The 27,096-nt window shown below is 41.3% G+C and overlaps 1 protein-coding gene across 1 annotated transcript; it reads right to left on the bottom strand.

The window, feature by feature from the left end:
* Nucleotides 1–202: 202 nt before the first annotated feature.
* prtga (protogenin homolog a (Gallus gallus)) lies at nucleotides 203–26,742 on the bottom strand. The gene is made up of 18 exons (XM_058089670.1): nucleotides 26,586–26,742; nucleotides 25,581–25,883; nucleotides 16,531–16,675; nucleotides 16,261–16,394; nucleotides 15,719–16,015; nucleotides 15,395–15,554; nucleotides 14,835–15,082; nucleotides 13,071–13,235; nucleotides 12,381–12,686; nucleotides 11,595–11,783; nucleotides 5,934–6,029; nucleotides 5,668–5,854; nucleotides 5,443–5,570; nucleotides 5,059–5,229; nucleotides 4,192–4,371; nucleotides 3,975–4,098; nucleotides 3,765–3,894; nucleotides 203–3,563 (listed from the first exon to the last, which is right to left on the bottom strand). The coding sequence occupies exons 1-18, from the start codon at nucleotides 26,650–26,652 to the stop codon at nucleotides 3,060–3,062; spliced, it is 3,534 nt and encodes a 1,177-aa protein (XP_057945653.1). The 5' UTR covers nucleotides 26,653–26,742; the 3' UTR covers nucleotides 203–3,059.
* Nucleotides 26,743–27,096: the final 354 nt, after the last annotated feature.

Raw genomic sequence — 27,096 nt, 5'->3', positions numbered from 1 at the left:
ATACCCAGGACTAGTCACAGCTCACATGCTAAATAGTAACAAGCATTCAGGGTAACACTTAGTTTAGGCTGAACCTACACTGCCTGCAAGTTAGGCCAGTCTAGTTAAATAAAAAGGAGCCACATTATCACACATAATCACGACACCAAACAAACGTTTGTTAGATTTTTACTTTTATTTAAACTGAGAATCATACTTTTCATAAGTAACCACAGTGTAAAATCTTTAGGCAAAAAAACCTTCCAAATAATTCTTAATGACAAAGACAAATAGACAAAACATGAAGCATTAACAAAAAGCATCTTAATTACAAGCGATACATTCAATTTTTATGACTTTCTCTTTTGAGGAGGAGCAGCTCGGGATCCACCTGAGTTAATATGTCAAAAAAAATAACCCACGGCGCTCGACACTTGATTTCGTCATCACACTTTCCTGCTAAAAAGGGTGACTATGAGCAAGTCAGTCCATTAGCAGACTAAAAGCTCCAAATCCCTTTAAATTCACATGATCGGATAGGAACACATGAGAAGAGACCAGGACGACATCCAAGGATGTTCTCTTATGTGAATAAGTGACATTTGATCAGACTCTCACAAACATCATTGAGGCAAATATACTGAAGCTGCACAATTTACAGGAAGCTGAATCATAAAAATACGGAGGTAGAACACACAGTACATTTGCAGCTGTATGAAGTTCAGCAGAACCATTACAATACTTAAGGCTGAGTGCAGCAGCTCATGTTTTGCCCAATTCTAAATCACAACAAGCTGCAAAAAACGACAACAATTTACACATAAGCAGGATGTATTCGACCTGATCTCTTCTTGCCAATATGCAGCAGTGACCTTTTTAAAATAATCTTTGGTTTAAAAAGTTTGCCCCTGAAAACAAAATGTAACTGATTGTGTCACTTTTCCTCTCTAGATTCACCCCCCTGATTGAATCCTCTTCTTCGGAACCCTCTGATTATAAACAGCAATGGAAGAACATTTGTGCACCCGCTGACCTCTCTGCAGTCTTTCCTAAATTAAACTGCAATCATCTCTATTTTATTTAAAAATTAATTAGTGATGAACATTTAAGTAATTTTGTTTAATTTAACCTAATGGGAAACATTTAACGGGATGTGAGAATCTCTTTCTATAGCAGTGATACATGATATCATTTTTTTAGACATAAATAGCGCCTCTGCTGGTTGCAGCCAAGTAGTGCTTCAATATACAATTAATCAACAATGAATTTCACAGATATTAATAATCAACTTCATTTTTAAAAATAATGGATCAATGGGCATCCCTTTCAAAATTGAATTACAGAATCAAATAGGTTAGATTGTGTTGATAACATGAAGGAGTGGGTGCACATTTGCAAATCCATGGCTGCGCTGCTGCAACACAAATCACTAATAATATAATTTCTCCTATAATATACAATATCTGGTTGCAGCAGTTTTGGAGGAGTTCTGTGTGAGGATCATTTGTTTTTGTGTGCATAAGACTGATTAGTAATTGCCCCTCCATTTTGGGTCGGGTGCCCGTGAATGCTGCTGGCACCCCTCCCTGGAGAACTTTCACCCGCAACTTGTCATATTTCAAGGCCACTAATGTGCAAGGCTTTGTTGTGAGGAGCATCACCTCAGCTGATCATCATCTTTGGTTTAATAACATGTTTGATTATTCCACATGCCCCTCAACAGCTGAGAGATTATAATAAAATAAAGTCAGGTAGGCAAACAGGTCTTTGGGTCGATAGCATCAGTCACCACTGCATATTGGCCTGCTAATACAAAACTACTTGGCAGACAAGTGCTAATTTTATCTACTCTACAGAATAACAGGAAAAAGAATACCTGGAGCTAGATTCAAATACATTGTGTACTCAGTAGTACAAAGCGTCTAACAAAAATATAGCTTTTCAGGACGTTATGTTGATTCTTCACTTTCATCCCTGATTATTATTACTTTTAAACATCATGTTGGTTCACTACAATCACTCTTCATGCGATGCATCTTCTACCTGAGAAAAACGGGGCCTCGCTCGGCCCCCTGAGAGATGCATCCACATTAAGGCCAATAACAAAGCTTTTCTGCACCTATGTAACACTGCATGCTCTTATGGAAGTTGAGACAGAAGATAAACAATAAAAAAAAGGCAAAAAGGGGTTGATCCGAGCTACTGGCACAGAGATACATTCATAGCAAATCTATTAGGCAATTACACACAGCTTAGTACTGAGATACCCTGTCAGTTCACCATGTAACACTACATGACTTTTCAAATGTACTAAACCTTGATCCCTGAGTTTAGGAAGGCCAACAAAGACAATCAAATCAATCTGAGGTAGTATAAAAACAGGAACAGCAAGGGCAGCTGCACACTGACAACACTCTAAACAACATACATTATTTGCATTTCACACCATTACTCAATAATGGAAAAGAAAACTCTTATTAATACTGGCTCATGACCTCAGCGACATCTGAGGAGACAAATGTGTTTTCCATCCAGTACCAGAGTAGGGAATGAAAGCAGCAGTGCCCTTAGATTCCAGCAAATCAGGGAAAAATATAGACAAAAAAGGGATGACAATCAGGAAGTATCACAGGTTATGTAATGTCACATAACGTGGTAGTTTTTAAATATACCTGTACAACGGAGGTTTGACTCGCGAGCAAACCGAGGTAGATAATCAGTGAAAAGGGGCTCCACTCTTCCCTTTTCACTCCAGTGATAAACTCTTAAATACGCTTTTTGACAATCACAAACATTTGTGGTGGGTGAGTTTTTCTTTCTTTTTAAAAGACAAACAAACAAAGAGGAGTGAAAAGGAAAGGCCTGAAAAAGCTTACCGTAAGGTTAAAGTTGAGCAGGCTTCAAACAAAAGAGAAAAGAGGTTTTAAAGTAAAAAAAAAAAAGGGGGTTCTTTGTTTCTTTCCACTTTCTGCAGTCACACACAAACATGCGGTACACTTGCTACTCACAAGTATTTCAGTTAAGCCGTAAAGTTTGTTGCAAGTATACCACCACATACACACACACACAGACTCATACACTTACACAACCTCACACACTGACAGCAAAAGGCAACTTCTCTGAGCATTCTGATGACACCTGAGGTCCTCCGCCAACTTCAAATCACTCTCCTCTGCCAACCGACCCGCTTCTGCTTCTTCTTCGTCTTCACCTCCGCCACTGTCCTCCGTTGTCACAGAAGGCTGCCGGCTGCTGGGACTGGAGGAGAGGTTGGTCATCTCCGTCTCGTCGTGCGAGTAGCGACCAGAGTCCCCGGTGGCATTGCTGCCCTCGCTATTGGATGAACCCTCTGAGTCTCCAGGACGTCCAAGCAAAGCCTGCAGAGAGACTGGCTGGCTTGCGGCAACGGACATCTCCTCTTCGTAGGTCAAAATGGTAGACCCTGGTTGGTAGGAGGCGGTGCTGCGTCTCATCTTCTGTACGTCTTTAATACCCTTGTTGCTATTGAAGGACAACCATTTGTGTTTCTTCTCAGCATTGGGTTGAACTGGGCCAAGACAATTGATGATGAGATTGGTTCCACCCTGTAAAAGCCAACCAATATTACAAACAGTAAATCCATGACTACCGGAACCATCAAGGTGTGATGTCAAACATACTGTACAAGGCTAGCCCAGTTACGCATAATGTTACTTAATACCATACCTATACAACTATTATGTCATCTCTATTACAGTATGTCAATATGATGGCAGTGATAAAAATGTTCAGTGTTAATTAAGCACCTTAGTATCAATGAAATGGTTCTGGCTCATCATGGCAACACTCATGTTGGTGTCCTCAACCGGGCCCTGTCCAGCAGCAGAGGTGGATGAGCGCCTTCCGTCCCTGTTCACTTTAACAGCTGATGATTTCCTGCAGGGAAGTCAAAATGAAATATCACTTGAGGCACATGCACACAAACTTTGAATGTGGTGGACAAACAAAAAGTATACCTGTGTTTGCCTCTGCACACGATAATGAAAGCACAGATGATGATGCACATGAGAGCAATGGAGACACCCACAGTGATGCCTGTCATGGAAGTTTGGTCCAGGTGGTAGTAGCCATCGGAAAAGCCTGCAAAAAAACAAACACACACAAGATCACATGAAAAATACTGCTGTGAGTTTTAAATAGAAGATGAGACACCAAGTGAAAAACATTACAGACCTGTGGAGTGTGTGGAGCCACGTGACAGCCGAGGATCATGACCAGAGGTGTGATCTGCTCGCACTGTCAGCTCCACCATTTGAGAGAATGGCCCATCACCCATCTTGTTGGAAGAAGACACTTTCACCAGGTAGAACTGACCAGGCTTCAGGTTCTCCAGCAGCGCCATGGTGATGCTCCCTGTCAAAGAAAATCACCACATTGTCGCTCAAAATCATTTTGACTTTACACTCACAGTATTCCATATTGAAGACGAAAAACTAGGATTAGAGTTGACTATAATTATTGGAGTCTTTTTAAATAGCTAGACTGGAGCATCCATCTTCAGTATTAACACAGAAGTATACAACACTGGGCATTCTATTCCATTAATCACCTCATCCATCTTAAAACATTTCTTATATATGATGAATTAACAAGTGCTTCAATATATGTATATTCTGTACAGTTTAGCTAACCTTCACCCCGCCAAAAAAGAAACACACTACACTACTAAGATCTCAGCACAAAAGAGAAGTGGGGGTGTGCTGTTTAGATTGATGTGAGAGGAGCTAGAGGGGCTTTGTGAATCACTTCACTTTTGACCCCTTCCCCAGAAGAGTACTGCTGGGTGAAATGTGTCTTTGTGTTTCCTGATCTCAATAACCAGTCATGGAGTGACACTACTTGCTTGTTGATAAATGTGTACAAAGGTGAAAAGGAAAGTAAAACATCTGTAATCACATCAGCATCAATCCGAAGCTAAAAACATCAGGAAAGATGAGTTACTGATTTCCAATGACCCATCGTCTCACGCTGGAGAAGAGCTGTGAATGGACTCACGTATCTGCCTATTAGCTCTTTCTCTCTCTACAAACGCATCCTTACCCTCTCTTTGTAGCACCTGCCATTCCCCTGAAAGCCACTCATTTCTGGAGGCGTAAAGGATTGTGTAGTGCGTGACAGCCAAGTTTGCTTCATCCGGAGGTTTCCATGACACCAGGGCTGTGTTCTCCTCGATCAGCGTCACCTTCACGTTGGTGGGAGGCAGCGTGGGAGCTAGGATAGATTGATGTAACAGAGTGATCAGTCAATTGTACGTTTACAGCAGGAAGTCAGGCGACAAGTCAAGGAGTAGGGTTGTTCCACTAAATTATATTTATTAATATATACATATATATACACATATATGCCCCCCAGGCCTATATAGTTTGACACCTGTTAGATAGTATAGCACATATAATGATTTGTAAATGGCAAGGTAAGACTCACCTTCATGGAAGGTACTCTGATAGACCACAGGGCTCCAGGGGCTGGACAGTTGGTCAATATGAAGACGGATAGCAAATTCATACTTGGTGTTGGGCTCCAGATCTCGCACTAAAAGGCTCTGCTCATTCCTGAATAAAAGATGAATATAACAAATAATGATGATGCATCCATTACAACAGCGTGATATGTGTAATATTGGTGACATAAGAAAGAGTTGTCATTTACGTCTGCAGGTAGAGCACCAGTGAGGCATTCTGCAGGCCAACAGGATTGCAGCGGACAGTGTAGTTGACCGCATGGCTGGATGTGAAGGCTGGTCGACCCCAGTGAAGAAAGACGGAAGACGAACTGTTGGCCTTTGCGTACACATTGTGTGGAGGTGGTGGAGGCGGCACCAGGCGGTCTCGAACAGCTGAGAAAGCATGAAAAAGTTTGTTATGTTTTCCCAACTTGTTAATAAATGGAAATGAACATAAGGGGATAGCACTCACAGACACATCCAGGGGTGCTGATAGTTTGGTCAGCCTGGTAGCCATCCCCGATAAAGTTGTAAGCCAGAAGCTTTACATGGTACTTCTTTCTTGGGTCTGCATTTAAAGGGAAGGAAGATGGCAAAATTCCCAAATCAGTCCATCTGGGGTTTCACATGTGGATGTCAATGAAGACCCACAAACATTTCTGCTTGTCAACACTGAAGATTAATGACGCCGGTGTGGGTGTACGCTCAATGTGGGTTTTGGAAGTGAGGGTGGGGTGCAAGTGTGACAGACGCTCAGCACTATAAGACCTTTGGTCAGATCCATCACCCTTACACCCGTCTTTCAAGCACACAAAAAGGAAGGTCCTCTCTCCAGCCCAGGTCAAGCTCTGCTGCTCCTTGGTCAGCGACCACTTCTATTCAGAGCTAAGTTCTGGGGGGGTGAAGTTGACCAACTAAAGCCCCTGGGAAGGACATCCGTGGTCACATTTAGGACCATGGTCCAAACAAAGGTCAGATCACCAAATGTCCCTTTTGGCCTAAATATGATGATAATTACTTATATAGAACATGGCAACTAAAACAAGCAACTGCTTTACAAATTTAGTACACAACAAGCATTAGACACAGATCGGTATCTGTTGATGTCAGTGGAAAAGTAAAAAAGTAAAAAGTTTTGTTCAGCATGAGCATTATCAGAAACACAAGGGATGAATTTGTGTGCACGTGGATGGAGAAGTTTAAGAGGTGGTGGGAGTAGAGCTCTTGTGCCCTCTACACAGGCCTGATGACTTGCACTGGAGCCAGTCCAAGGCCAAGAGGTCAGCCTCAGATAAAACTCAGAAAGAATCTGAGGTCACAGGCGTGGAATATGAGACGAACCTTTTATTTTTTGTTGCCTAACGATTCTTATTCCGTCCCCTCAAATGTTATGTTGTAATTTATCAAAAAAGTATATTTTTTGCCAGATTGTTCACTTCAGTGTCCACATCTATGTATCTCAAGCCAAAGACCACAATACAATGGACCTGCCGTAATTATGCGAGAGAGGATCTACGACAGAGGGGTTGCTGGGGGGGAGGGTTGGAAGCTGTGACATCTGGGCCATGCCCTTTGACATGGAATCCGGGCAAGCTAAATCCTGCAAAAGGAGGGGATGTCAGGCACTCAGGGGTGGGGGGTGGGGATGGGGGTCAAGCACAGGAAGTGAGTGGAAAACCAGGGCAACATTGCTGAGAGTCAAAGTAAATGCTAAACTTACAGGAACAGGAACAGAGGATGTCAACATGCTCTGATACTATAAGAAGCATAACAATCTGCTGTTGGACTCCAATCTCCATCCCAAAAACATACGTAACAACATTGGCGACTCCAAATTGACTGTAGGTATTAGTGTGAATGGTTGTTTGTCTATATGTGCCCTGTGATTGGCTGACAACCAGTCCAGGTTAGCAGGGCTAACCAAATGGCTCCCTTTCAAATGTGTTAATACAATGAAACAGTAACTGGCTATCAATCAAATAAGCTACAGTGCTACTGTAGTAGAGTTGGAGGCAGATTCAGTTATTAATGTGAACCATTGTATTCTCATTCTACACTACGTTGACATTCCTCGAGTGGAGAATTTTCCTGCCCATCGCACTGGTGTAAATATCTCAAAGCTTGACTTCCATAAATCACGGTGTTTGTATTAAAGAGCATATTCGGGCCGTTAGTGGTCAGCTTCTATTTTTTTTTAGTCCCACAATGCAAATCCCATTGGCCACTGAGGTTTTGTTCTGCCCTGCGAAAGGCCACCCCAGGCCATGGCAAGCCTGACCTGAACAGGGGCCGTAAATGTCAACTCCCACATGAGCCCACACCCCAGCATCCACCGCCTCCCACAAACAAAGCAAACACACTCAAATGTAAGCATACTTAAAGTAACTTAGGGCTATTAGTGAATGTACTGTATTGAGTTCCATCAGTGCAATGGGTGACATGAAGGATACAGTGTTACATGTGTTTACACAGCGCTGCCTGGTGCCACCAGGTATGAGAGGTATTTGAGCCAAAGGATTCACCATATACAAGATTTACAACATTTACACCCAAGCGGAGCCTCAAGAACACATTCCTGTCCCTCGGGATGCGCTTTCAATCATTGGGATTGTCATAAGTGATCATTTACCAGGCTGTTCAGCACCAGTGTCCCTGTGCAGCTGTACACACAGAGCTGAGCTGAATAAGCAGTATCCACTTTCATCGTACTGATCATTCAGAAATCAATGACATTGACAACAGAGGGGTGGATGGAGGAAACAACATCAGCAAGATGTATTGGGAAATCTGTTTACAGTACAAGGATATTTAAATTAGGAAATTAAAATTCAGCATTTCATAGCCACAAGGACACAATGTTGGCTACTGTCTGTTTATGTTACAGAAGGGGTTCATAAAATTATGCAAAAATGATGCCAAATGAAGACCACCCGCTTATGATGTTAGATGTTATTTTACTGTTTGTCAATGTTTATACCGGAGATGACAACAACCAAAACATGAAGACCACTTTTAAAAGTTAGCATGTTGCTATCATAAACAATAGAACACAAATGGCTACCTGCTATTTCTATTTTGGCAAAGTCGCTCTGATAGTGAAAAGGGTTGTTGTTATATTACAGCACTGAGGTGTAGAGGAGCTTAAATGTGACAACATGCTTCCATGTCTTTAAACTAGTGGTGTCCTACAGGTAGCTCACCAAAGGTTCAAAGAATATTTGCTGTAACTCTTAGTATTTTTATTACTGTCCATTTTCAGACATGATGCCTATTTAATGACCCATTACCACAAAATAGCATGTACACTGACATCTGCTTCTTAAATACAGCACAATTAAATGTTGACAATCAGCTCAAAATAACTCTTTTCTTTTACAGTGGACCCTTGGTTAGCGTCTGCCCAGTTAGCATGTTTTTCGGTTAACACAGAAACACAGAAGCCATAATTTTGCCTCCTTTTACATACATTTTCCAGTGCTTGTCATGTTGCTCAAGTCCAACTGTGTTCTTGTTGTATTTTTAATAATCAAACGTCTTTGATAGTAAGCAGTACAGAAAATGGATGGGTGGAGGTGAGCAACGACACTGAATTTAAATGGCAAAACAGGAAGGTGGTGTCCATGTTGATGTTGCTGCCACATTGTGTCTTTGGGAACAGTCACGTCTTCAACAAAGGTAAAAGTAACCTTAAATGTTACATTATCCCTTTTATTCATCATTTATGTATATTTATATGCATTTCAAATCTTTTTATACATGTAAAACGATAATTGTAAAACTATAAAAACACGTTTTGTGTTCACATTTCTGGCTTTCTGGAACTATTAATTGGATTTAAATGACTTCTTGTGTGAAAAATGTATTTGGTTAGTGTCCGTTTCAGTGAGAGTCGGCCTTGAAGGTTCCACTGTATTTGATAGTGGATAAATATTAATTTAATCAAATTACATATTTTATAATAAGCCGATTTTCCACGTTTGAGGAAATATCTGTAAAAACAGTGGAAGATCTTGTCAATTATTCATAAAGTATGCTCAAACCATGTTATTCCGCTACATAAATGATCATGCTCTCATTACTGATTAACCAATCCCCATGTAAGCAAAGTAATAAGATGTTAATGTGGAGTCCCCGCGGCACAGCAGGACTTTCACTAGCAGTTAGTGTTGTTGCCTCACAGCACAGCAGATGCACCGGTATTCATCTTCTTTCCTTTGCGCCACACTTGCAGCTGAATCACAAGAAACTACTCCTTTGACACACACGATAGCCAACCCACAAGGCATGCTCATTGTTTGGCCTACAGCTTGGTCAGTGAGAGCTTGCACTGCCTTAAAATCTTGGCCAATAAACCAGCTTTGTGACTCTGAAGCCAAACACAATGAGAGGCTTTGATGTCAGCAACACTGCTCACCACGCTCATAAAACAAACAGTAAATCTGCCTCAGCTAAACGCCATCCTCAGTCTTTAAAATGCCACCAAAGAGGGAGCTTTATTTAGCGCCAACTTTGGTTTGATCGTGAGCCCTTTACATCCCATGCGTTCATCATTCAAAGCAATCAGATGCTTGCTGAATGTAGAAAGATGAACAGACGGACGAAAATATCACATTGTAAATACAAGTGAAGCCTCTTTTAGTTTGCTTACACGGATGAATGTGGCCGGTAAAACTCGACTCGTAACAGCACTAAAAGTAGAAATATCTTAAAACCAGAGAAGTCAATGAATTGTCAGCAGCAGTTTGCTTTTACACTGTAAGTAATTTATGGTGCCTGCTCGTCTTTCTTTCGGATGCTGCTCAAGCACCAAGCGGCCTGATTTACAAGTCAGCTGCTGACCACCTGGTTGACCCCCTCTGGCCACAGATGGTCAGTTGTCCACTGCATCGCCTGTGACTTTTTACCCCCCTCTCAAAGAAGAAATAAAGCCTAAATGAATGTGTGTGACCTCAAGGGCCAGAGGAGCTGTGATATGCTTCCAACGCTATCCAGCATCTGCTGAAAAGACACATACACACACACGCACACACACAGTCCGGCACAGGGGTCATGGAAATGGGAAGTAGTGTTGTTCTGTCCCACGGCTAAGGAACTTCTGTTTGACATGTGACGTCTGCCAATTAATCACTCATAAAAATGGCCACTTAAAATCCAGCTAGGTGGCCATTCACTCTCAAGCCACAATATTAGGCATGCCATCATTTAGCACATGTTATGTGGCTCAAAAAGTCACCACATTTTCAAAATAATAAAAATAATTTTCCATATAATGTGGTGCGGTTATACATCACTACACTTTTTGATTTGGATCGCATTGGGATGTGAGTATATGCCTATTGTAGTGACCAAAATGGTTACTTTAAACTGTGCTACAGTGAGTAAATAGCGCCAGACGGCACTGCTCTTCCTTCCTAATACAGTCGTCCCTCGCCACATTGGGGTTTGAATTTTCCGCCTTCAGTCTATAATATTGATTAATAAATATTTTCATTAATGAATCCTGCCGTTTTGTGGTTCAATACAGCCTATTATTAGTAAAGAAATATGCATATATCAGCAAATATTACATAGATTTAGCCTAAATTAAGCTTTTTAAGTGCATAAATGGTTAATTGATCTACAATACAAATACTGTATAAGGCATTATGACGACGCATTGTGTTACTTTAACGTATGTCAGACTTGATTGCCAGAACAGCAGGCTTTTATTGTAGATTATTGCACAGCAATAATAGTAACATAATCATCATAATAATAACAACTCTGAACCTCTGATGCCACATCCTGGCCTTCACACATCCGGAACACATTTATTGGAACACAGACTTGAGCAATACGAGTGTAAAGGTGATTATGGGGTGTTATTTCATGTCTAGAAGGCTCTAACCATGTTAAAAACCGTATTTAGAAGACTGTAAACAGGTTTTCTATGCTGTAACTACAAAAATATTCCACTAAATAAGGAATCCTACTTCATGAATATTCACTTACGGTCAGGTCTGGAAAAAATTAAACGTGATAAAGAAGAAATTTAATTTTATGCTGCCATAACATAATCTTTAGCATCTCTAAAGTGCAACCATGTAGTCTAAATCTGACCAAAGTAAATCAGTAGGACTGCAGCCCAACTCACCGAGGCCTCCAATGGTGTGTGAATGATCCAAGGCACGCAGGTGAAGCGGGGAGCTCTCAGGCTGGCTCTCCTCATGGTAGAACAGTTTGTAGCCTTGCACACTGGCCGAATTTTTCTGTGCCAGTCTCCAGCGTACCAATATAGTGGTGCAGTTCAAGGGCTCCAAATGCAGCTCAGGAGAAAGAGGAACTGTGTAGACAAAACAGATTGCAACTGAATTATTTAATCCCAACATGGCAGCAAATATGTTGTTTTATGAGCACCGTGCCAGAATTCTGCAGGAGAGCTGTAGTCCCCTGCAGGAAGTTGTTCTTTGAAAAGTGAAACTCTCATTTGATGTTTACCAGCTGTTTCACACTTAATACACAGCAGGCATGACCACGCTGATGGCACAGGGAGCAATTTCACACATCTCTATTTTTGGAATGAAGATTACTGCTAGAAAACACCTGATTTTAAAGACAAGACACACTGCAAAAGAGAAATGGGCAGGAAAAACTAATCATACACCCCCTCCTCCTCAAAGCTTAAGCTCTAAACGGCCATCTCGGCTTTTCCCACCCGGAGGCCTGAATGGCTCCTTTTATGACCCATGACTGAAACCCCTTCAGTGATACTGACAGTCCCGGGCAAAGGTTACAGAGTAACAAATGCAATGCCTTAACAAGATTATTGGAAAACCGAGCTGTTGAACAGAAATTGGGTTTTCAGCATGTTTTAAATATTTAGAATAAATATTTTTGCGTGGTATATATGGAGATGATACACGTCCACTCTATGTTGTACCTTGAGCGCTGGATGCCTTTGGAGTGCGGTGGGAAGTCCAGGCCGACTGCTCACCCCACCCTACGCTAGTGGCGGCAGCAATTCGCAAGAGGTAGATGGTGTCAGGCTGAAGGTTTTCTAGGCGATAGCGTGTCTTCTCTCCAGGTAACTCCATCTGAGAGACTGAGCTCTCAGCACTGGTGCGGTAGGACAAACGATAGGCAGAGACCCGACCGCGACTCAGCTTGTCGGAAAGGGGCAGCCACGACACCTGGATGTCCGTGGGGCTTCGGCTGGTGAGGCTGAGCTCGGGGGCACGGAGGGGAACTGGGAAATGAAAAACAGAAGAGATAACTAAAACATCCCACGAGGTGCAAATCAACTTCTGACACCAATCCTACCAACCAATGTGATGTGTTTTTGGCATTGATTGGAATACTTTTTTTTAGCTCCACATGAAAATAGATTTGCAGGTTGAGTGTACCAAAGGTGGCTTTAACAAACGCACCTGTAAATGAGATTGTGTGCACAATCTGAGAAACACAAGGGCACAGGGATATTTGACTCCCCCATTACGTCAACAAAACCCACACTCATTAACTACGGCAAAACATCAAGTAAACAAACAACCGTGTCGGTTCTTTCCCATGGTGTGATGCGTCTGCATAAAACTCCACTAATGTTGAATAATGATATTGTTAAATTCCTCACCGTCCTCAAGAGTGTGCTGGAACATGTGGTCCGACATGCGACTGGCTCCCATTGGCATGTAGGCCACAACGTAGAAGGTGTAGTTGCGAGCCGGCTCTAGATCATCAATAATATAGCGAGTGGTATCGTTTCCAATGACAACTTGGTATTCCTCGTTGTTTAATCCTGGACAAATTACAAATTTCAGTTAATATGGTGTGTAAGTGTCTCTACTTTACACCATGATAAGCAAATCAACAGCGCAGAGACATGTGTCCGCTCCCATCTGTATTTTCTAAGCTAATACTTAATTAGTTAGTTTATTAATAGCTATAGATATGGATATATATTGGTCTTCTGTGGAAATTCTAATTGGATTTTAAATGTTGTAAACAAAGCACATAAAAAGTTTTGTCCTCCCACTGAATGCCTCTTTCAGGCCTCCCTGAAAAAGAGTACTCTCCCTCCCAATTCACACCCTCTGACTGGCTCCCCAGGACAGGCACTTTTGGACACTCCATCACGCAGACTAATTAGTTTATCCTCTCATTATACAGCCTCTATTTAGCGCAAGGCTTTGCAGCCTCAGGTGCAGGGCGAACTGTGTGCTGTCCTCTGACAGTCATTCTCACGCAAAGGCTGTGGAGATGTCACTGAATTTTAACCTGAAGTGGTGAGAACCTTAATAGATGCCACTTATTTAACAATAAAGCTACTTCTTTTTATTCGGACTTCCTCGTCGACTACAAAAATGAGCAGGTGTTTCTTTTTCCTGGTTCACTTCACCAACTGAAGTCAGTCAAATTATAATTAAGTGCAGCTCTTGAATCACAAAGTTGATTTTTTTTCCCTGAGGTGGAACATTGTTCCACTGTGACTCTTGCTGTTTTTAGAAAAAGTTCCCAGGAAGGCTGACAGTCCAAAGGGCTTTTTCTGCTCCCACACAATATGTTTTTGAATAGTTTTCTCTGCCCTGATTCTTGAAACGCCACAGCTAAATAGGACTAACCTTGTAAAGACATCTTTCCTCTTTACCCTGAGCAAAAAACAGCAAATGCTCAGCTGCCTCATAGTCAGAATGTAGATTGACGAGATATCGTGATTTTCTACATTTCTATTCTCATAATACAACACTGATTGAGATAGTAACACAACCAAGCTATGACACGATAATCAGATATTTAAACAAAACACCTCTTAATCAATTGATTAATCAATCAGAGATTACACTAGGCAAGCCCCATTCAAATTGCAGCCAGGAAGTCAATGATGATTATAAAATACGTCTTTTTTCAGAGTAGCCCTTAAATCAGCAGCAGAAGCAATGCTCTCTTCACATAGACCATCTTTGTTCAGGGACAGGACAATCACTCCTCTGCTTTTGTTGACAAAATGTGTCTTTGTGCACAGCTTGCCTCATATAAGCAATGCTTACAATGCCCTGGTCCTTTGATTGCTGAAAAATCTATGTAGCTGAATAGCCCTCGCTTATACAAAATTGGTTTAAATTTTTCATTTTACATGACATTTTGTATAATTTTGTGGGAACAGTCTGGGGAAGGCCGTTTTCTGTTCTCAGAAAACAAGGTCCAAACGAGCGGACTGGATGAGAAGAATTCTTTCAACATCCGTTTAAATGAGCTAGAAAAGAGATGGCGAGCAAGCACGCCCTCTCTCCTGACGTAACATAAGTGACCTCAGAGAGTTTCATTTCCATTTGTCTCAATACTACTATTTCATATAGTATATACATTGCAAATTATGTAAATATGTTTGTTCCCTTACCCTCAGCTTTCATGTAGTGCACCGAGTATGCAATAACTTTATCCGAGTTATAAAGTGGCCTGTCCCAAGCCAGCAATATGGCAGAGCTGGACACAGTGTCTGCTCGAATGTTTCTTGGCGCGCTTGGGCGGTCCTCCGACATCACCACGATGAGCCTTGCCATGGAGAGGACAGAGCCCTGCTCGTTCTCAGCCTGGCACTGATAAATGGCATCGTCCTCAGGAATGATCTGGTTGATGACCAGTTTGCTGTGGGACACACACACACACACAACTTCATGACATGGTTCCTTTCCCAAGGCGAAGTCATCCCATAATTACTTTGTAAAAGGCATTGACAGCTAAATAGCGAGGAGAAAATTAGAGGGAAACCAACTAAATCCCCAATTTGCACTGCTAAATTATTCAGTTTCCTTCCTGCTATTGGGACACAAATTAATTATTCATATGCATGTTTTTTATTTGGCCAACTGAGGTAAAATAAACATTAAACTTCTGTCTTTGATCCTCTCCTTCATATTTCCATAAAACCCAATGTGAATCGCATATAAAGAAGTATACCTGCTGTACATCTTGATGCGACCATTGGAGTGAATTCTTTCCCCGTTCTTGAGCCAAGTGATGTGAGGAGTTGGAAAGCCTTCAGCTTGGCACACAAAGCGAGCAGTGCCGGCACGTGGACGTGTTAGGCTTTCAGGCCACTCCACCAAGGAAGGCGGAGCTGTAGAGGAACGAAAACAAGAGCAAAAACATATTCAACACATTTTTTGCGTACACTGAATAAATGACAACCTAATGAAATTTGATCATCTATTTTCAACCACCACCACTATTTTCCCATTATAAAAGAATTCTATAATGAGTTTTCAAAGTGTATATCTTTACCTAGAACAGTAACATTGGCTGCAGCAACAGTGAAGTTTCGCGTGCCAGGAGTGGTGGCCCTGCACACGTACACTCCTCCATGCTGGGGCTTGATGTCCGTAATGATGAGGTTGCCATTTCCCAACACTTTGGTGTGGTAAACATCAATAGACTTGCTGTCAGCCCGGCTCCAGGAGATGATGGGTCGGGGGTTGCCTGTGGCCATGCACTCTAAGGTGGCACTCTGATGCACGGACACAGAGATGTTTTGCGGTCCGGCTATGATGCGTGGTCTCTGGGGAAGCCGGGGGCTGGGAGCTGCAGGGAGAGGTAAGAGGGTGGGAGGAAGCATCAATATATGAGGTTTCATGTCACATACTGTATAGTGTACTGCACATTCAAGTGAAAATTCTGCAATAATTGCAATAAACCCCACGTTCCTTCAGGCATCTCTTTGCAGTTGCTGTTTTTTTTTGTCTAAACTACAGGGCTACGAAAATACTATTCTTCTGTGGTAAAACTACAAACGTGGAGTGTCTAAAATACATTGTACCGTGACACACCTGCGGTGATGGTAAGTGTTGCCTCTGTGCTGCGGCGCCGGCTAGCAATGTTGGTTGCGATGCAACGGTAACTGCCAGCGTCTGCCTGCTGCACCCCGTAGATCTGAAGAAACCCACCAGGCAGGACTGTGATTCTGGAGAACACAAATAAAAAATACATACGGTAGAAGAATGTTACAACACTAACCAGCACTCCATAACAACTTTGCTGTCCAACAAGCATGTATCACAATATCCCAAATGGCGGACCGAAAACATCAGAGTGCATACCTTTCAGTGGCGAGGGGTAATGTGACCCGATTGAACTCCCAAGTGATGATAGGAGGAGGGTGTGCAGTGATTTTGCAAGAAAATCTGGCAACTGAGCCTTCGGTTACCACGATGGACCTTGGCTGGATTGTAAACGAGGAAATACCTGCAGCAGAAGAGGGCATTCCTTTACTTTGAGTGTGCTAAAGTGTCAACATTGAATGAAGCGTTTGAGTTGGATGGGTGATTTAAAAAAGTGCTGAATTATTTCATGTTTTTTTTAATAGATGCTGCCATAACTAGAATTCCTAGAGTCCGAACAAACCATGAAGTCTGATTCATTGAATTGAAACATCATCATGTTAAATGTCAAGTCTGTCAAAAGCTACAAACAACTACATCCCGCTTGCATGGATAATGTTTCCTGAAACTGAGCTCTTGTCACCACCAGCTGAGCAACAAGCCCCCTAAGGCTCATGTACATGAATTATGACATCATCAGGAGTTTCTTGTTGATATATGTATGCTCTTTTCACAGAAGGCTTTCCTGGCCTAAAAGCCACTGAAGTCAAACGAAAGCGCTACCATCCCCCCTCTTTGCTCAAAAAGCTGAATAAGCCTGAGGTTAGGCATTTGGTAAAAGACCTGGGTGTGATTGGTAACCAAAAAAAAAAAAACACCTACCATAAATCAAAATACAAACTTTCAGATGGAAAACTTGTTTCTTGGGCCATTTGCTCAAGGGGGATTGTTGTTGTTGTTGGGACAACATCCAATTTGTGCTATTTAGGCTATTTAAATACATAGGTGGTGTGAAAATGACATTCAAATTAACAAGGAAGCAAAGGTGACATCTGACAAAGCATCAAATTGAAGAAGACAAAATAACAAGTACAGTCATTTTAGCTTACAGAGAATGTTTAATGTAATTTTAGATATTAACAGATAGATACTATTGATTTTTCAGGCCAACTACTGTGACTATGAATGCTTTTTTTTTGCTGATAGACAAAACAAAATTTGTCAATCAAAGAGCTTAATTTTGCAAACCCAAAGTCATGAGATTGGATTTACCTACCAATTAACTTTACATAGAAACGTCTTTATGATGTTTGAACTGAACTCTAACAAGTGTGCGATACTCTAAAGATGCTGTTTACTACGGAGTTGTTGTTTTCCTGGCAAGATGTGAAAATCACAGCTTTGTGATCAGCGCTGTTCTTGTTAGACGAGAGGCCAACTATTGTCAGCTTTTCGTCTTTTTTTAAAGGCATGGTCATGTTTAATCAAATTAGTCCCGAGCTCTATCCCCTCTCTTGTTAGACCCACTGTGGCTGCTGGATGTCAAAACAGAACTGGGGTGAAAGGCATCCCAGGCCCCCCCTCCTGCCATCCACCCCCACATTACACAGGCGCTAACCAAAACAATGCCATTAAGTGCTGGAGTGATATGGCTGTAGGGCATGAGAGATGAGCCGCACTGATCTTCTGTCTCTCTGCTCGGCCTTTTCCATTCAGGCAAATGATGCTGGATTGACAAACAGCGGGGTGATCATTGATTATTGATAAACTACTAAGTCAAGGTGGAAAATCTATAAATGCTGGGGTTTCTAGGGCAGTAGTCACAGATGAGAATAGAACACTGACCTTCAGCTTTGGATGGTGATGTTTGCCAAAGTGCATCTAATGTGTGGTTTAATTTATCAAAGCAAACACTCTGTCTTTATTATGCGCATTCCGTTAATTCTATCACATTGACATTATATCAGATGTGTCTTTTTTTTTTTTTACCTCTTACAGTATTCCCTCACATTTGCATTTTCTATTAATTTTTTTCCACAAATGGAACCATAATAAATACTTGAGCCCATTCCCCCAAAGCAAAAAGCAGCAGTGCTGACCATCTGCTCTACCCAGCAGTCTCACCTCTAACCTCTGACCTCCACAAATCCTGCCTCGCACCCAGCTCAGGCACATCTCTGCATGGCCACGCCACTGCAGTCCTTTGCAAACTGTGCAAACATATTTTGTTGCAAACATTGTATTGTCAGACAACTTTCGCTAGTGTTTGGCTGTGTAACGTAAATTCTCTCAAGTGAACATACAAAATCAATACAATGTTAAATAACAACAAACACCACTGTAACTAACACTATTTCAGTGTCCTGCCTATACATTTTTTAGTTGTTCCTTTTTTCGACTTGCTTTCCTTGCAACAGATGCCAGCAGCTCAGCAAGCGGAAGGTCAGTGAACAGGTCAAGCCCAAACAAAGGTTGCCTTACAAATACCAGGAATTAGTTCAGCCTCCTCTGCTCTGGTTACTGTGGTCAGTCTCTACACAGCAGGCTCAACATACATGTGAGCTACTAAAAGAAAGTCACACTAAAGGCAATACAGCATCATTTAAAAAGGTCACTTTTTTGTTTTTGGTGCCCACTTATGTTATTTAAGGGGTCTTATTAAGTTACATATTCCCAAAATATTTCAAACACCATTATCCAAGTATCATGCAGGGTAGTTGTCCACCACTGCAAACTCCCAACAATAAAAAAAACTATAAATCCATCATTTCTCTCCTGGGACTAATAAAGTATACCTAACTGTCGTGTAAATAAATACCTCTTTGACAGTGTCAATCAAGACAAACAGTTGTTGCTGTGAATGGCCAAAAAGTATGCGGGCATAGTTAATGAAATGGCCAGTGTATATGTATCCTACACAATATTTGTTATGAAACTGCAACAATCCACAACATTATGTACATTATGTCGGAGAAGTGATTACAGTCATCCCTCACCACATCACGCTTCAAATTTTGCGGCTTCAGTCCATCTTGGTTTTTCATCATACACTTTTTAATAAATCATCTGTGTTTCATGGTTGACAACAGCATATTATCAGTCCAAAAATATGTATGCTTAAGCAAATGTTACAGTATGCATTTTTGGCTTATCAACAAGGCACTTTCCCAATGCTAACTTCTGTAGACTCACATAATGACTGTATATCTTATTTAATGTCTACTATATTGGGTAACACCAGTATAAAATGTGACTATAGGGGTGTTAGTTCATGTCTAGAGCACTCTAATAGAGTCAGGGGTTTAATGCCACAGACGAGGAATGACTGTATATTTTTTCATACTTTCCAGTCATTTGCTGGGTAGCTGTTTGTCCTAACAATCATTTCTGTAAGTTAACTGTATGGATGAACATGAGAGCCCGCTCCTATTCCAAGTCAACCCACTCCCAGGGTCCAATCTTTTAGGAGAGACAATAAAAATCATCACTGCATTCATCAGGCTGCATGCAAAAAGGAGGTAACATCATTCATTGTAGCTCTTTGGAACCCAGCGACTTAACAATATGCAGTGACCCTACTGAGTGGTCAAGAGGGAAACAAAACTTGACTGATAAGCCAGAGCAGAAGAATGTGAAGCTGAAGAAAAAGCCAACTAATCAATCACTGGCGGGCTGGCAGATGTGCTGCTGCTCCACATGGCCTGCAGGACAGTCAAGTGACCACTGCTCTGGCTACACAAAGAGTTATTCCCACGAGCGGTGTGACCCCTGAAAACACTATGCAACGGGGGTGGGGGTGGGGGTGGGGTTTGGGGTCAGCACTGAGCCCTCATCGCCCCTTAAACTCCTTATCTTCTAAGTTTTCCAATCACTCAACACCAACTTCTACTCACCGCACACAGTGACTTCATTGTCTTTACCCTTGATGTCACAACATGGAGTTAATAAAGGTACATGTATAAATAGGTACACATTGTTTAACAACTCCTTTAGTTTGCTTCAAGATACATTGGGAATATACACCGGCCAGTGTACACGACTCATATAACAATATATTTTTCTAAATGCAGCAACCAATAAACCTAATAAACATATTAACATATCCTTGTCAAAATAACAAATAGCACTAGTAATAGGCATTGAAGCGACTCATAAAAAGGAGGAGCTTCAAGTATTCTTGGAAAGAAGATTTAGGTTCTGGGCTCGGGGTAGCTACCCTCCATCTATTTAACAATTTAGGGAGCCCTATGACCTCTGGGCCTGCCATTCAGGGGAACCATGGTAACCTTTGGTGTCCAGCAGAGTAGGAAAAACAAGATTCCACGCCTTCAGTTGTCGTGGACATTTCATTCAACCTCACCACAGCTCGCACTGTGTGAAGTTTGCTCTTGTCTTATTAGAGTTCCTAATAGTGCCGCGCCTGTGCAAGTCCAGTGTATTCCTTAGCAACTAAAATAACAAAGTGATCCTGGCCTGTGAGCTTTAATCCACTTTGTTAGTAGCTGCATATCACACACACACACACTAAAAATGACATTTGTGTGATTTTTTTTTCACAAAAGACACAAGCTCAGCACACTGATATCATGGGATGCCACTACAGGGAGTATTACAACCTGCTTTAAAGCTCAGGTTTTCACAAGGTACAAGACCTTACATAATAACAGTGTCCATAGGGCTTAAAATATACATGTTTACAAGGACAAGCATGTAATTCAAGACAAAGTTATTTATCAGAAGCAATTTAGGGGTGTAACATACCTCTGATACCACTGGAAACCCATTGGAATAATAGAATGTACAAAGCTATACAAGGCAACGTTCCACTTTAACCGAGCATTGAATGCTGTACAGCCGACTTTATCACAACATTTATCACAAAACATCCTTTAGTGTCTAACAAAGAAGCTATCTTGCTCACAAAATGGAAACCTGAAGCGGAAGTCAGCTACATAGTCTGTCTATGATGTCATCAGCGGTTGACTCTCAAAAATATCTCTAAATGCATGTAAATGACAAATGGAAGAGATTTCTCTTTCCAGGTTCTTGTTATCTGTTTTATTGCTGTAATTCGTAATATATTCAATAAGTACTGTACATATGTGCTAAATTCAATTTGAGTTTTGAGCATATTGAGGTAAGAAACTGCCGCCTGGCTGAGTGGGGGCCAGGTTGTTAGCAGGATGGCCACACAGTAAAAAGATCAGGAAGACCTGGGTTCAAATCTCAGTTCTCCCCGTGTGTGCCACCCAAAACAGGTTAATTATGTTAATTGGCGACTCCAAATTGTCCATAGGTATGAATGTGAGTGTGAATGGTTGTTTGTCTATATGTGCCCTGTGATTGGCTGGCGACCAGTCCAGGGAGTGAAAGTAAAAGTAACTTTAAATGTTCACATAACCCTTTCATTCAGCATTTATATGCATTGGTAACTGTTTACTGCATGTAAAAGCAGTATTGTAAATATATAAAAACATGTTTTGTGTTAACATTTTTGGCTTTATGGAACAGATAAATTGGATTTACTTTATATTATGGGAAAATTTTATTTGGTTTGCATCCATTTTGGTTAGAGTCAGACCTTCTGAAACAGTTTAATGGACCCTAACCAACGTTCTGTTATGGTTGAGCATGGAGGTTTTGTTAAAGGGGACCTATTATGCTAATTTTTCAGTCTTTTGTATAGAGTTGAGGACTCCTATAGCAGCTACACACAATAACCAGCACAGAAAGCGTTCCAGTTCTTCCAGTATCTGCACCTATTCAGCTGGATTTCGTGGTTCCAGATGTTTTAATGTATTCCAACTGCGGCCCGCCTCCAGGCACGCCCACTCTGCTGTGGTTGGTCACACTGCCAGTGCATAGAAAGAGTTCCGGTTTGTGCTGCTAACTGTATAAGAGTTGATAATAAACGGTGGTTTATATATAAGGAAATCCGCCCCTCTATGACATCATAAAGGGGCGTTTTTTTCCACGCCTTTTGAAACCGAGCGTTTTGAGTCTAGTGAGGATTAGCAGTATAGAAAATGGATGGAGGGAAGCCAGGTTTCTCTTGTAATAGTAATGTGGCCTCTAAACCCGCCAAGACTCAGCTCACAGACAGCTCCCCTGATCTGGTTCTGTGTGTGGTATCAGGACCAGAAACCATGACAAATATTCAGATTCTCCCAGAATCGTTCATTTAAAAAAATTTAGATTCCTACGTTCAGTGATCCACCAGCCCGGAAGCTGGAAAAAATGGCCACTAACAAAGAAAAAGCCAGCAAAAACCAACAGATAAGAAACGTCAGGAAGCTTTTGAGTTCATTCATTTGCAACACCATTATATCATGTAAAGGAGGGTGCACATTAAAAACATCCAGATTCGCAATGTAGAGTGTCATGTTAATGATGAGCTACGCCAGACTTCTTCCAACCAGGCTAAAAATAGCCCTGTGAGAAATTCATAGTAAAGTAATTCATAAAAAATTAATGGAGACATTCAGACATTTCATATAAGAACTTTGGTTGGCATCCTCACTTATACCAAGCAAACTTTTATGACCCTACATCTGAAAAGAATCGGAATCAATAATCTTTAGGAGCCAGAATCGAAACAAGGACTCGGAATCACTAATCATATACTGCTGACACAGTTAAACCACACTTGTACACGTGGCCTGAGAGGTGTTTATTTTCAGAGCAAGTACACCTGAACAGACAAGCTACAAGAGACACCAAAAGAGGGACACAAGTTTTTGGCTCAAATCCCCCATTAACCTGAAGTCTATTGACAAAAGTCACATGACGTGGCTCATGTGTCGCATTCCACTTCATCAGGGCCAAATCCTGTCTCACCTTTGTGCTCTCATGACCGCCACATTGTTAAATTTCACAGCCCCAAAGCGCTAACACATAAGCAGTGTCACATTTGTTGTATAAACAACATCTAAACTTAGAATCAATGTCTAATGCTTAACTTTTTAACTGATGTCATTAGCCTTGCTGTAGTGAACAGCTCCTGTGGTTCAGTCCACTGGTATCAAGTCAAATAGAGACCTTTTCTTTAGGGAGCACAGTGGTGTGGGGGTGTGGGGGTTAATGGAAGAAAACAGTGAGGGTGAACAAGCTTTTCACTCTTTGGCCAGAGGAGCAGGGAGAACAATTGTGCAAACCCTGCAGCCGAAACTGACCGGCAATAAAGTTTGGTCATTTAGGGTTGTGGTACTGGGAAACAACAATTCACGTTTGTGTGCGTGTGTGTGTGTGTGTGTGTGTGTGTGTGTGTGGCACTAGCAACAACCCCCACTGTTACCACTGTGTCCTTCAACTGAGCATTTCTCAGGTATGTGCAAATTTTATGAGCTTCCAGATAGACCCTCAAGCGGGCCTAACTGCCATTTTAAAACAAACTAGTAAAGCTTACAGGCCGCCTTTATCGCCTCTTATATTTATTATAAAACATGTACACTGCCCATTTAATTCATAAAGCTTTTCCAAATGGGGATTGCAGCCACAATGATCATGAAGGAACAGAAGTATGCAGTTCTTAGATCATACTACAAACAACAGGTGAACTAAAATTCAACAACAAGGTAATGTCAACATCATTAAAGTGGTACAGAGGGCGCCTAAAATTAAATACAGTTGGAATATCCATATTTTAGCTCTCTAAAGGTCATACAATCTAAAAAATAGATGAACATTTTAGCATTTGAGCACTTCAGTCCTGCTATATAAAGATGGCAGATAGCAATAAATTAGGTTTATTTTTACTACGGTTCTACGGTTGGGAACTACGGTTCCCATGATGCTTAGAGTAACCAAAAAGTAGCAAATTTTCAAAATAGCATCACATGTATTGAGAGAAGTCATATGCAGCAATCGTGTTTTGATCTGAAAAAATTGAAGTAAGTTTGATCAAATATAGAATTACTACAGCTTCTGCTACTACGATAACATTGCAAGGTTTATAGTGTGAGTAAAGTGCTCCAATCCTGCCTGGTGCACTGCCACTTTCATATTTTGTGTACCATCATTCACAGTGGAGATGCCATAGATGCTGGCTGCTCTGTTCCCATGAGACAACTCTTCGTTAAACAATAAATATCATCACATTTTAATGACGTGAGATTGCGTGACACCACCTATATTTTATATGCGCAGACTCTGTGTATCCCACAACACAATTCATCATTTTCAAGTTTGAATGTACATCAGTTAACATTAGACTTTATGTATGACGGTTAAGAATGTTAACCGTGAAACCGTCATATACATGAAGCTTTTTGTGGTAGGTTTTCTTTTTTTTTATAGCTGTTAAGGTCTTTTTACACTTGGAAGACTGTTAAAATGTTCAAAAGGTGTCACATCAAAGTAGTTTATACAGTGGTAAACTTCTTTTGATACTTGTATATCATTGTGTCACTTTAAACACTGGCTAGACAGTATATAAAGATTTTAAGCGGACAGTAACTGATTATTTTGTTTCCAACATTTTCTATGGGAAGAATTGTTTGAAATATGAATACAATGACCCGGCAACAAAATCTAAGGACTAGCAACAATACTGAAACAGACTGTAACGGTTTGGTGCCATTTCCACACTCACACGCTCAAACTTTTATGAAAAAACATTCAAAAAGAGACAGAAAAGCCCTTCAGACAGATCCCATGACACGCCGTGCAATCACAACTAAATATGTCTCTTCTCTTCTGCTTTCACTGAACAGAGAATTTAAAGACATTTATCAGGCTGTGCTGGATTTAAAAATATGTAAATACATTGCGGGCTGGGAAAATAAAACTGACATAAAACTTTTAAAAGTGGCTACAAGAGTTGTGGACTGTTGGCGAGAGGAGAAGGAGGAGGTGGAGGAGAGACCAACCCACAACTCTGCCTGGAGCTTCTCTCTCCTCCCCCCCTTAAAATAGGAGCGCAGCATTGAGGGAGAGCGCATTCCAAAAGAACAATTCCACCAGCGATCAGGGGGCAATAACATGAAAGCCCAGGCCAGTGAATAGGGGTCATCTGCTCTTTAGCTTTAGGGAGGTGGTCTCCTGGACAGCGCCTGACCTTTCAAATCTGCTGCTCCTTCATTACCACACCAATGGGCATGTCCCTCTTCCAAACAGTATCTTCTTTCCCTCCACTATAGCTGCCCTCAATGCAGAAAATATATATTGTGTATAATCTTTAACTAATTCAGGGAAATAAAAGCAAATTTCAAAGCAAACAGACAAAACATGAACCAAAATGGGCATGAAGCACCTTCACATGTCATACTCACTAGCGATTGTAAGACGGGCCCTCTGGCTCAGGATTGCTCCATACTTGTTTTGGGCAAGGCACTGATAGAAGCCTTCATCTGATTTGTCTCCTCTTCTGCTCTCCACCTCCGAAATATAAAGGGAGCTGTTGGAGAGCAGGTACACCCGCTCGTTCTCCACTACTTTCACTCCGTTTTTCAGCCACCGGACATCGATAGGCGTCTCTCCATGGGCCTGACAGTCCAAAATGACGGCTTCTTTGCGCATCACTGTGACATCATGTGGCTCTTTGATGAAAAACAACTCACTGAAGCAGAAAACCCCTTGAAAAACAGAGTACAATAGTAAGATATAGCATAATATAAAAAGTCATGCATTCGTAGAATGTGCACACTTTTTAACAACGGACAGTAGGTTTGTGCATTCTGAGTGATAATGATGTTGACTTCATTAAAAGAAAAAAAATACCTCTAATTGAGAGTTATAGACAGGTGTCCTGCTGCAATTCTTTGACATATTTATCATATTATTTCTGCCACTGCACATTTCATTCCTGAACATTAATAAACTGAGATTAATGTGAATGTACAACCTGCTGTCTGTTTACATAGTAGTGTTGTGTGTTGCTAATGGTTTGTTATGATTTAAGTTTATTGTGAATAAACATAAAAGTAATATATAATGAAGGATAACATATTATTACGAAATTAGGCCTTATTATATGAGTGTTTTAACTCTGGGCTAAACCTGTTTAGCTAAAGTAGCAAACACTCACTATACGGTTAAATGATTTAAGTTACAAACGGTTTTCAAGTGACAGTGTCAATGTCAATGTGCGCACTCAATATGAAAAATATTATCCAGATATACCATTAATGACATGACTCATCATTAAAATGTCAAGTTAAAACTGATGCCAAAGTGGCCAGCCATCCTTTGAACGAACCCTCCAATGTTGTCGCCTCAACTTTTTTCATGTGGTGACTAAAATACCTTTAAAAGTCCTTAAATAAAAGTGAACTTACCAGGGAATGAGAGGAAAACGCCAAAGAACAGCAAACGCTGATATAATTTCCTTTTGACAAGCGCCATTTACATCAATTTTCGGTGCATGCTCGCTCGTGTGTCATAGCAGCTTCCTCCACAAGAACTGCCTTACTACTGAGATGCCGGACTGGTGTGGAGAGCTGCGGGAGATAGTGGCCCTCCTCTGGGCTGATCACACTCATTAATCACCGCCTGGCAATTGGAGTTGGGCGTTCCTGGAGTACAGCGCCATCTAGAGATGGGGCGGAGCACAGCCTCTTCACTGTCTTTCCAGTGTGACCATTTCATTGTACTTCATGTACACACTGGATTTTAAACTTTACACTAATAATTACATATTGGAGGAAATATATAGTATATTAACACGCAGGCCACACAGCTGTGTTCGATTCCACCCTCAGCCATCTCTATGTGGAGTTTGCATGTTTCTCCCCGTGCATGCGTGGGTTTTCTCCGGGTACTCCGGTTTCCTCCAACATTCCAAAAAAC

Source organism: Doryrhamphus excisus, chromosome 12, assembly GCF_030265055.1.
Source record: "Doryrhamphus excisus isolate RoL2022-K1 chromosome 12, RoL_Dexc_1.0, whole genome shotgun sequence".
In the NCBI taxonomy this organism is placed as follows: domain Eukaryota; kingdom Metazoa; phylum Chordata; class Actinopteri; order Syngnathiformes; family Syngnathidae; genus Doryrhamphus; species Doryrhamphus excisus.
Note: the sequence above shows the minus strand (reverse complement) of the source record. Positions and strands in the feature narration are given on the sequence as shown.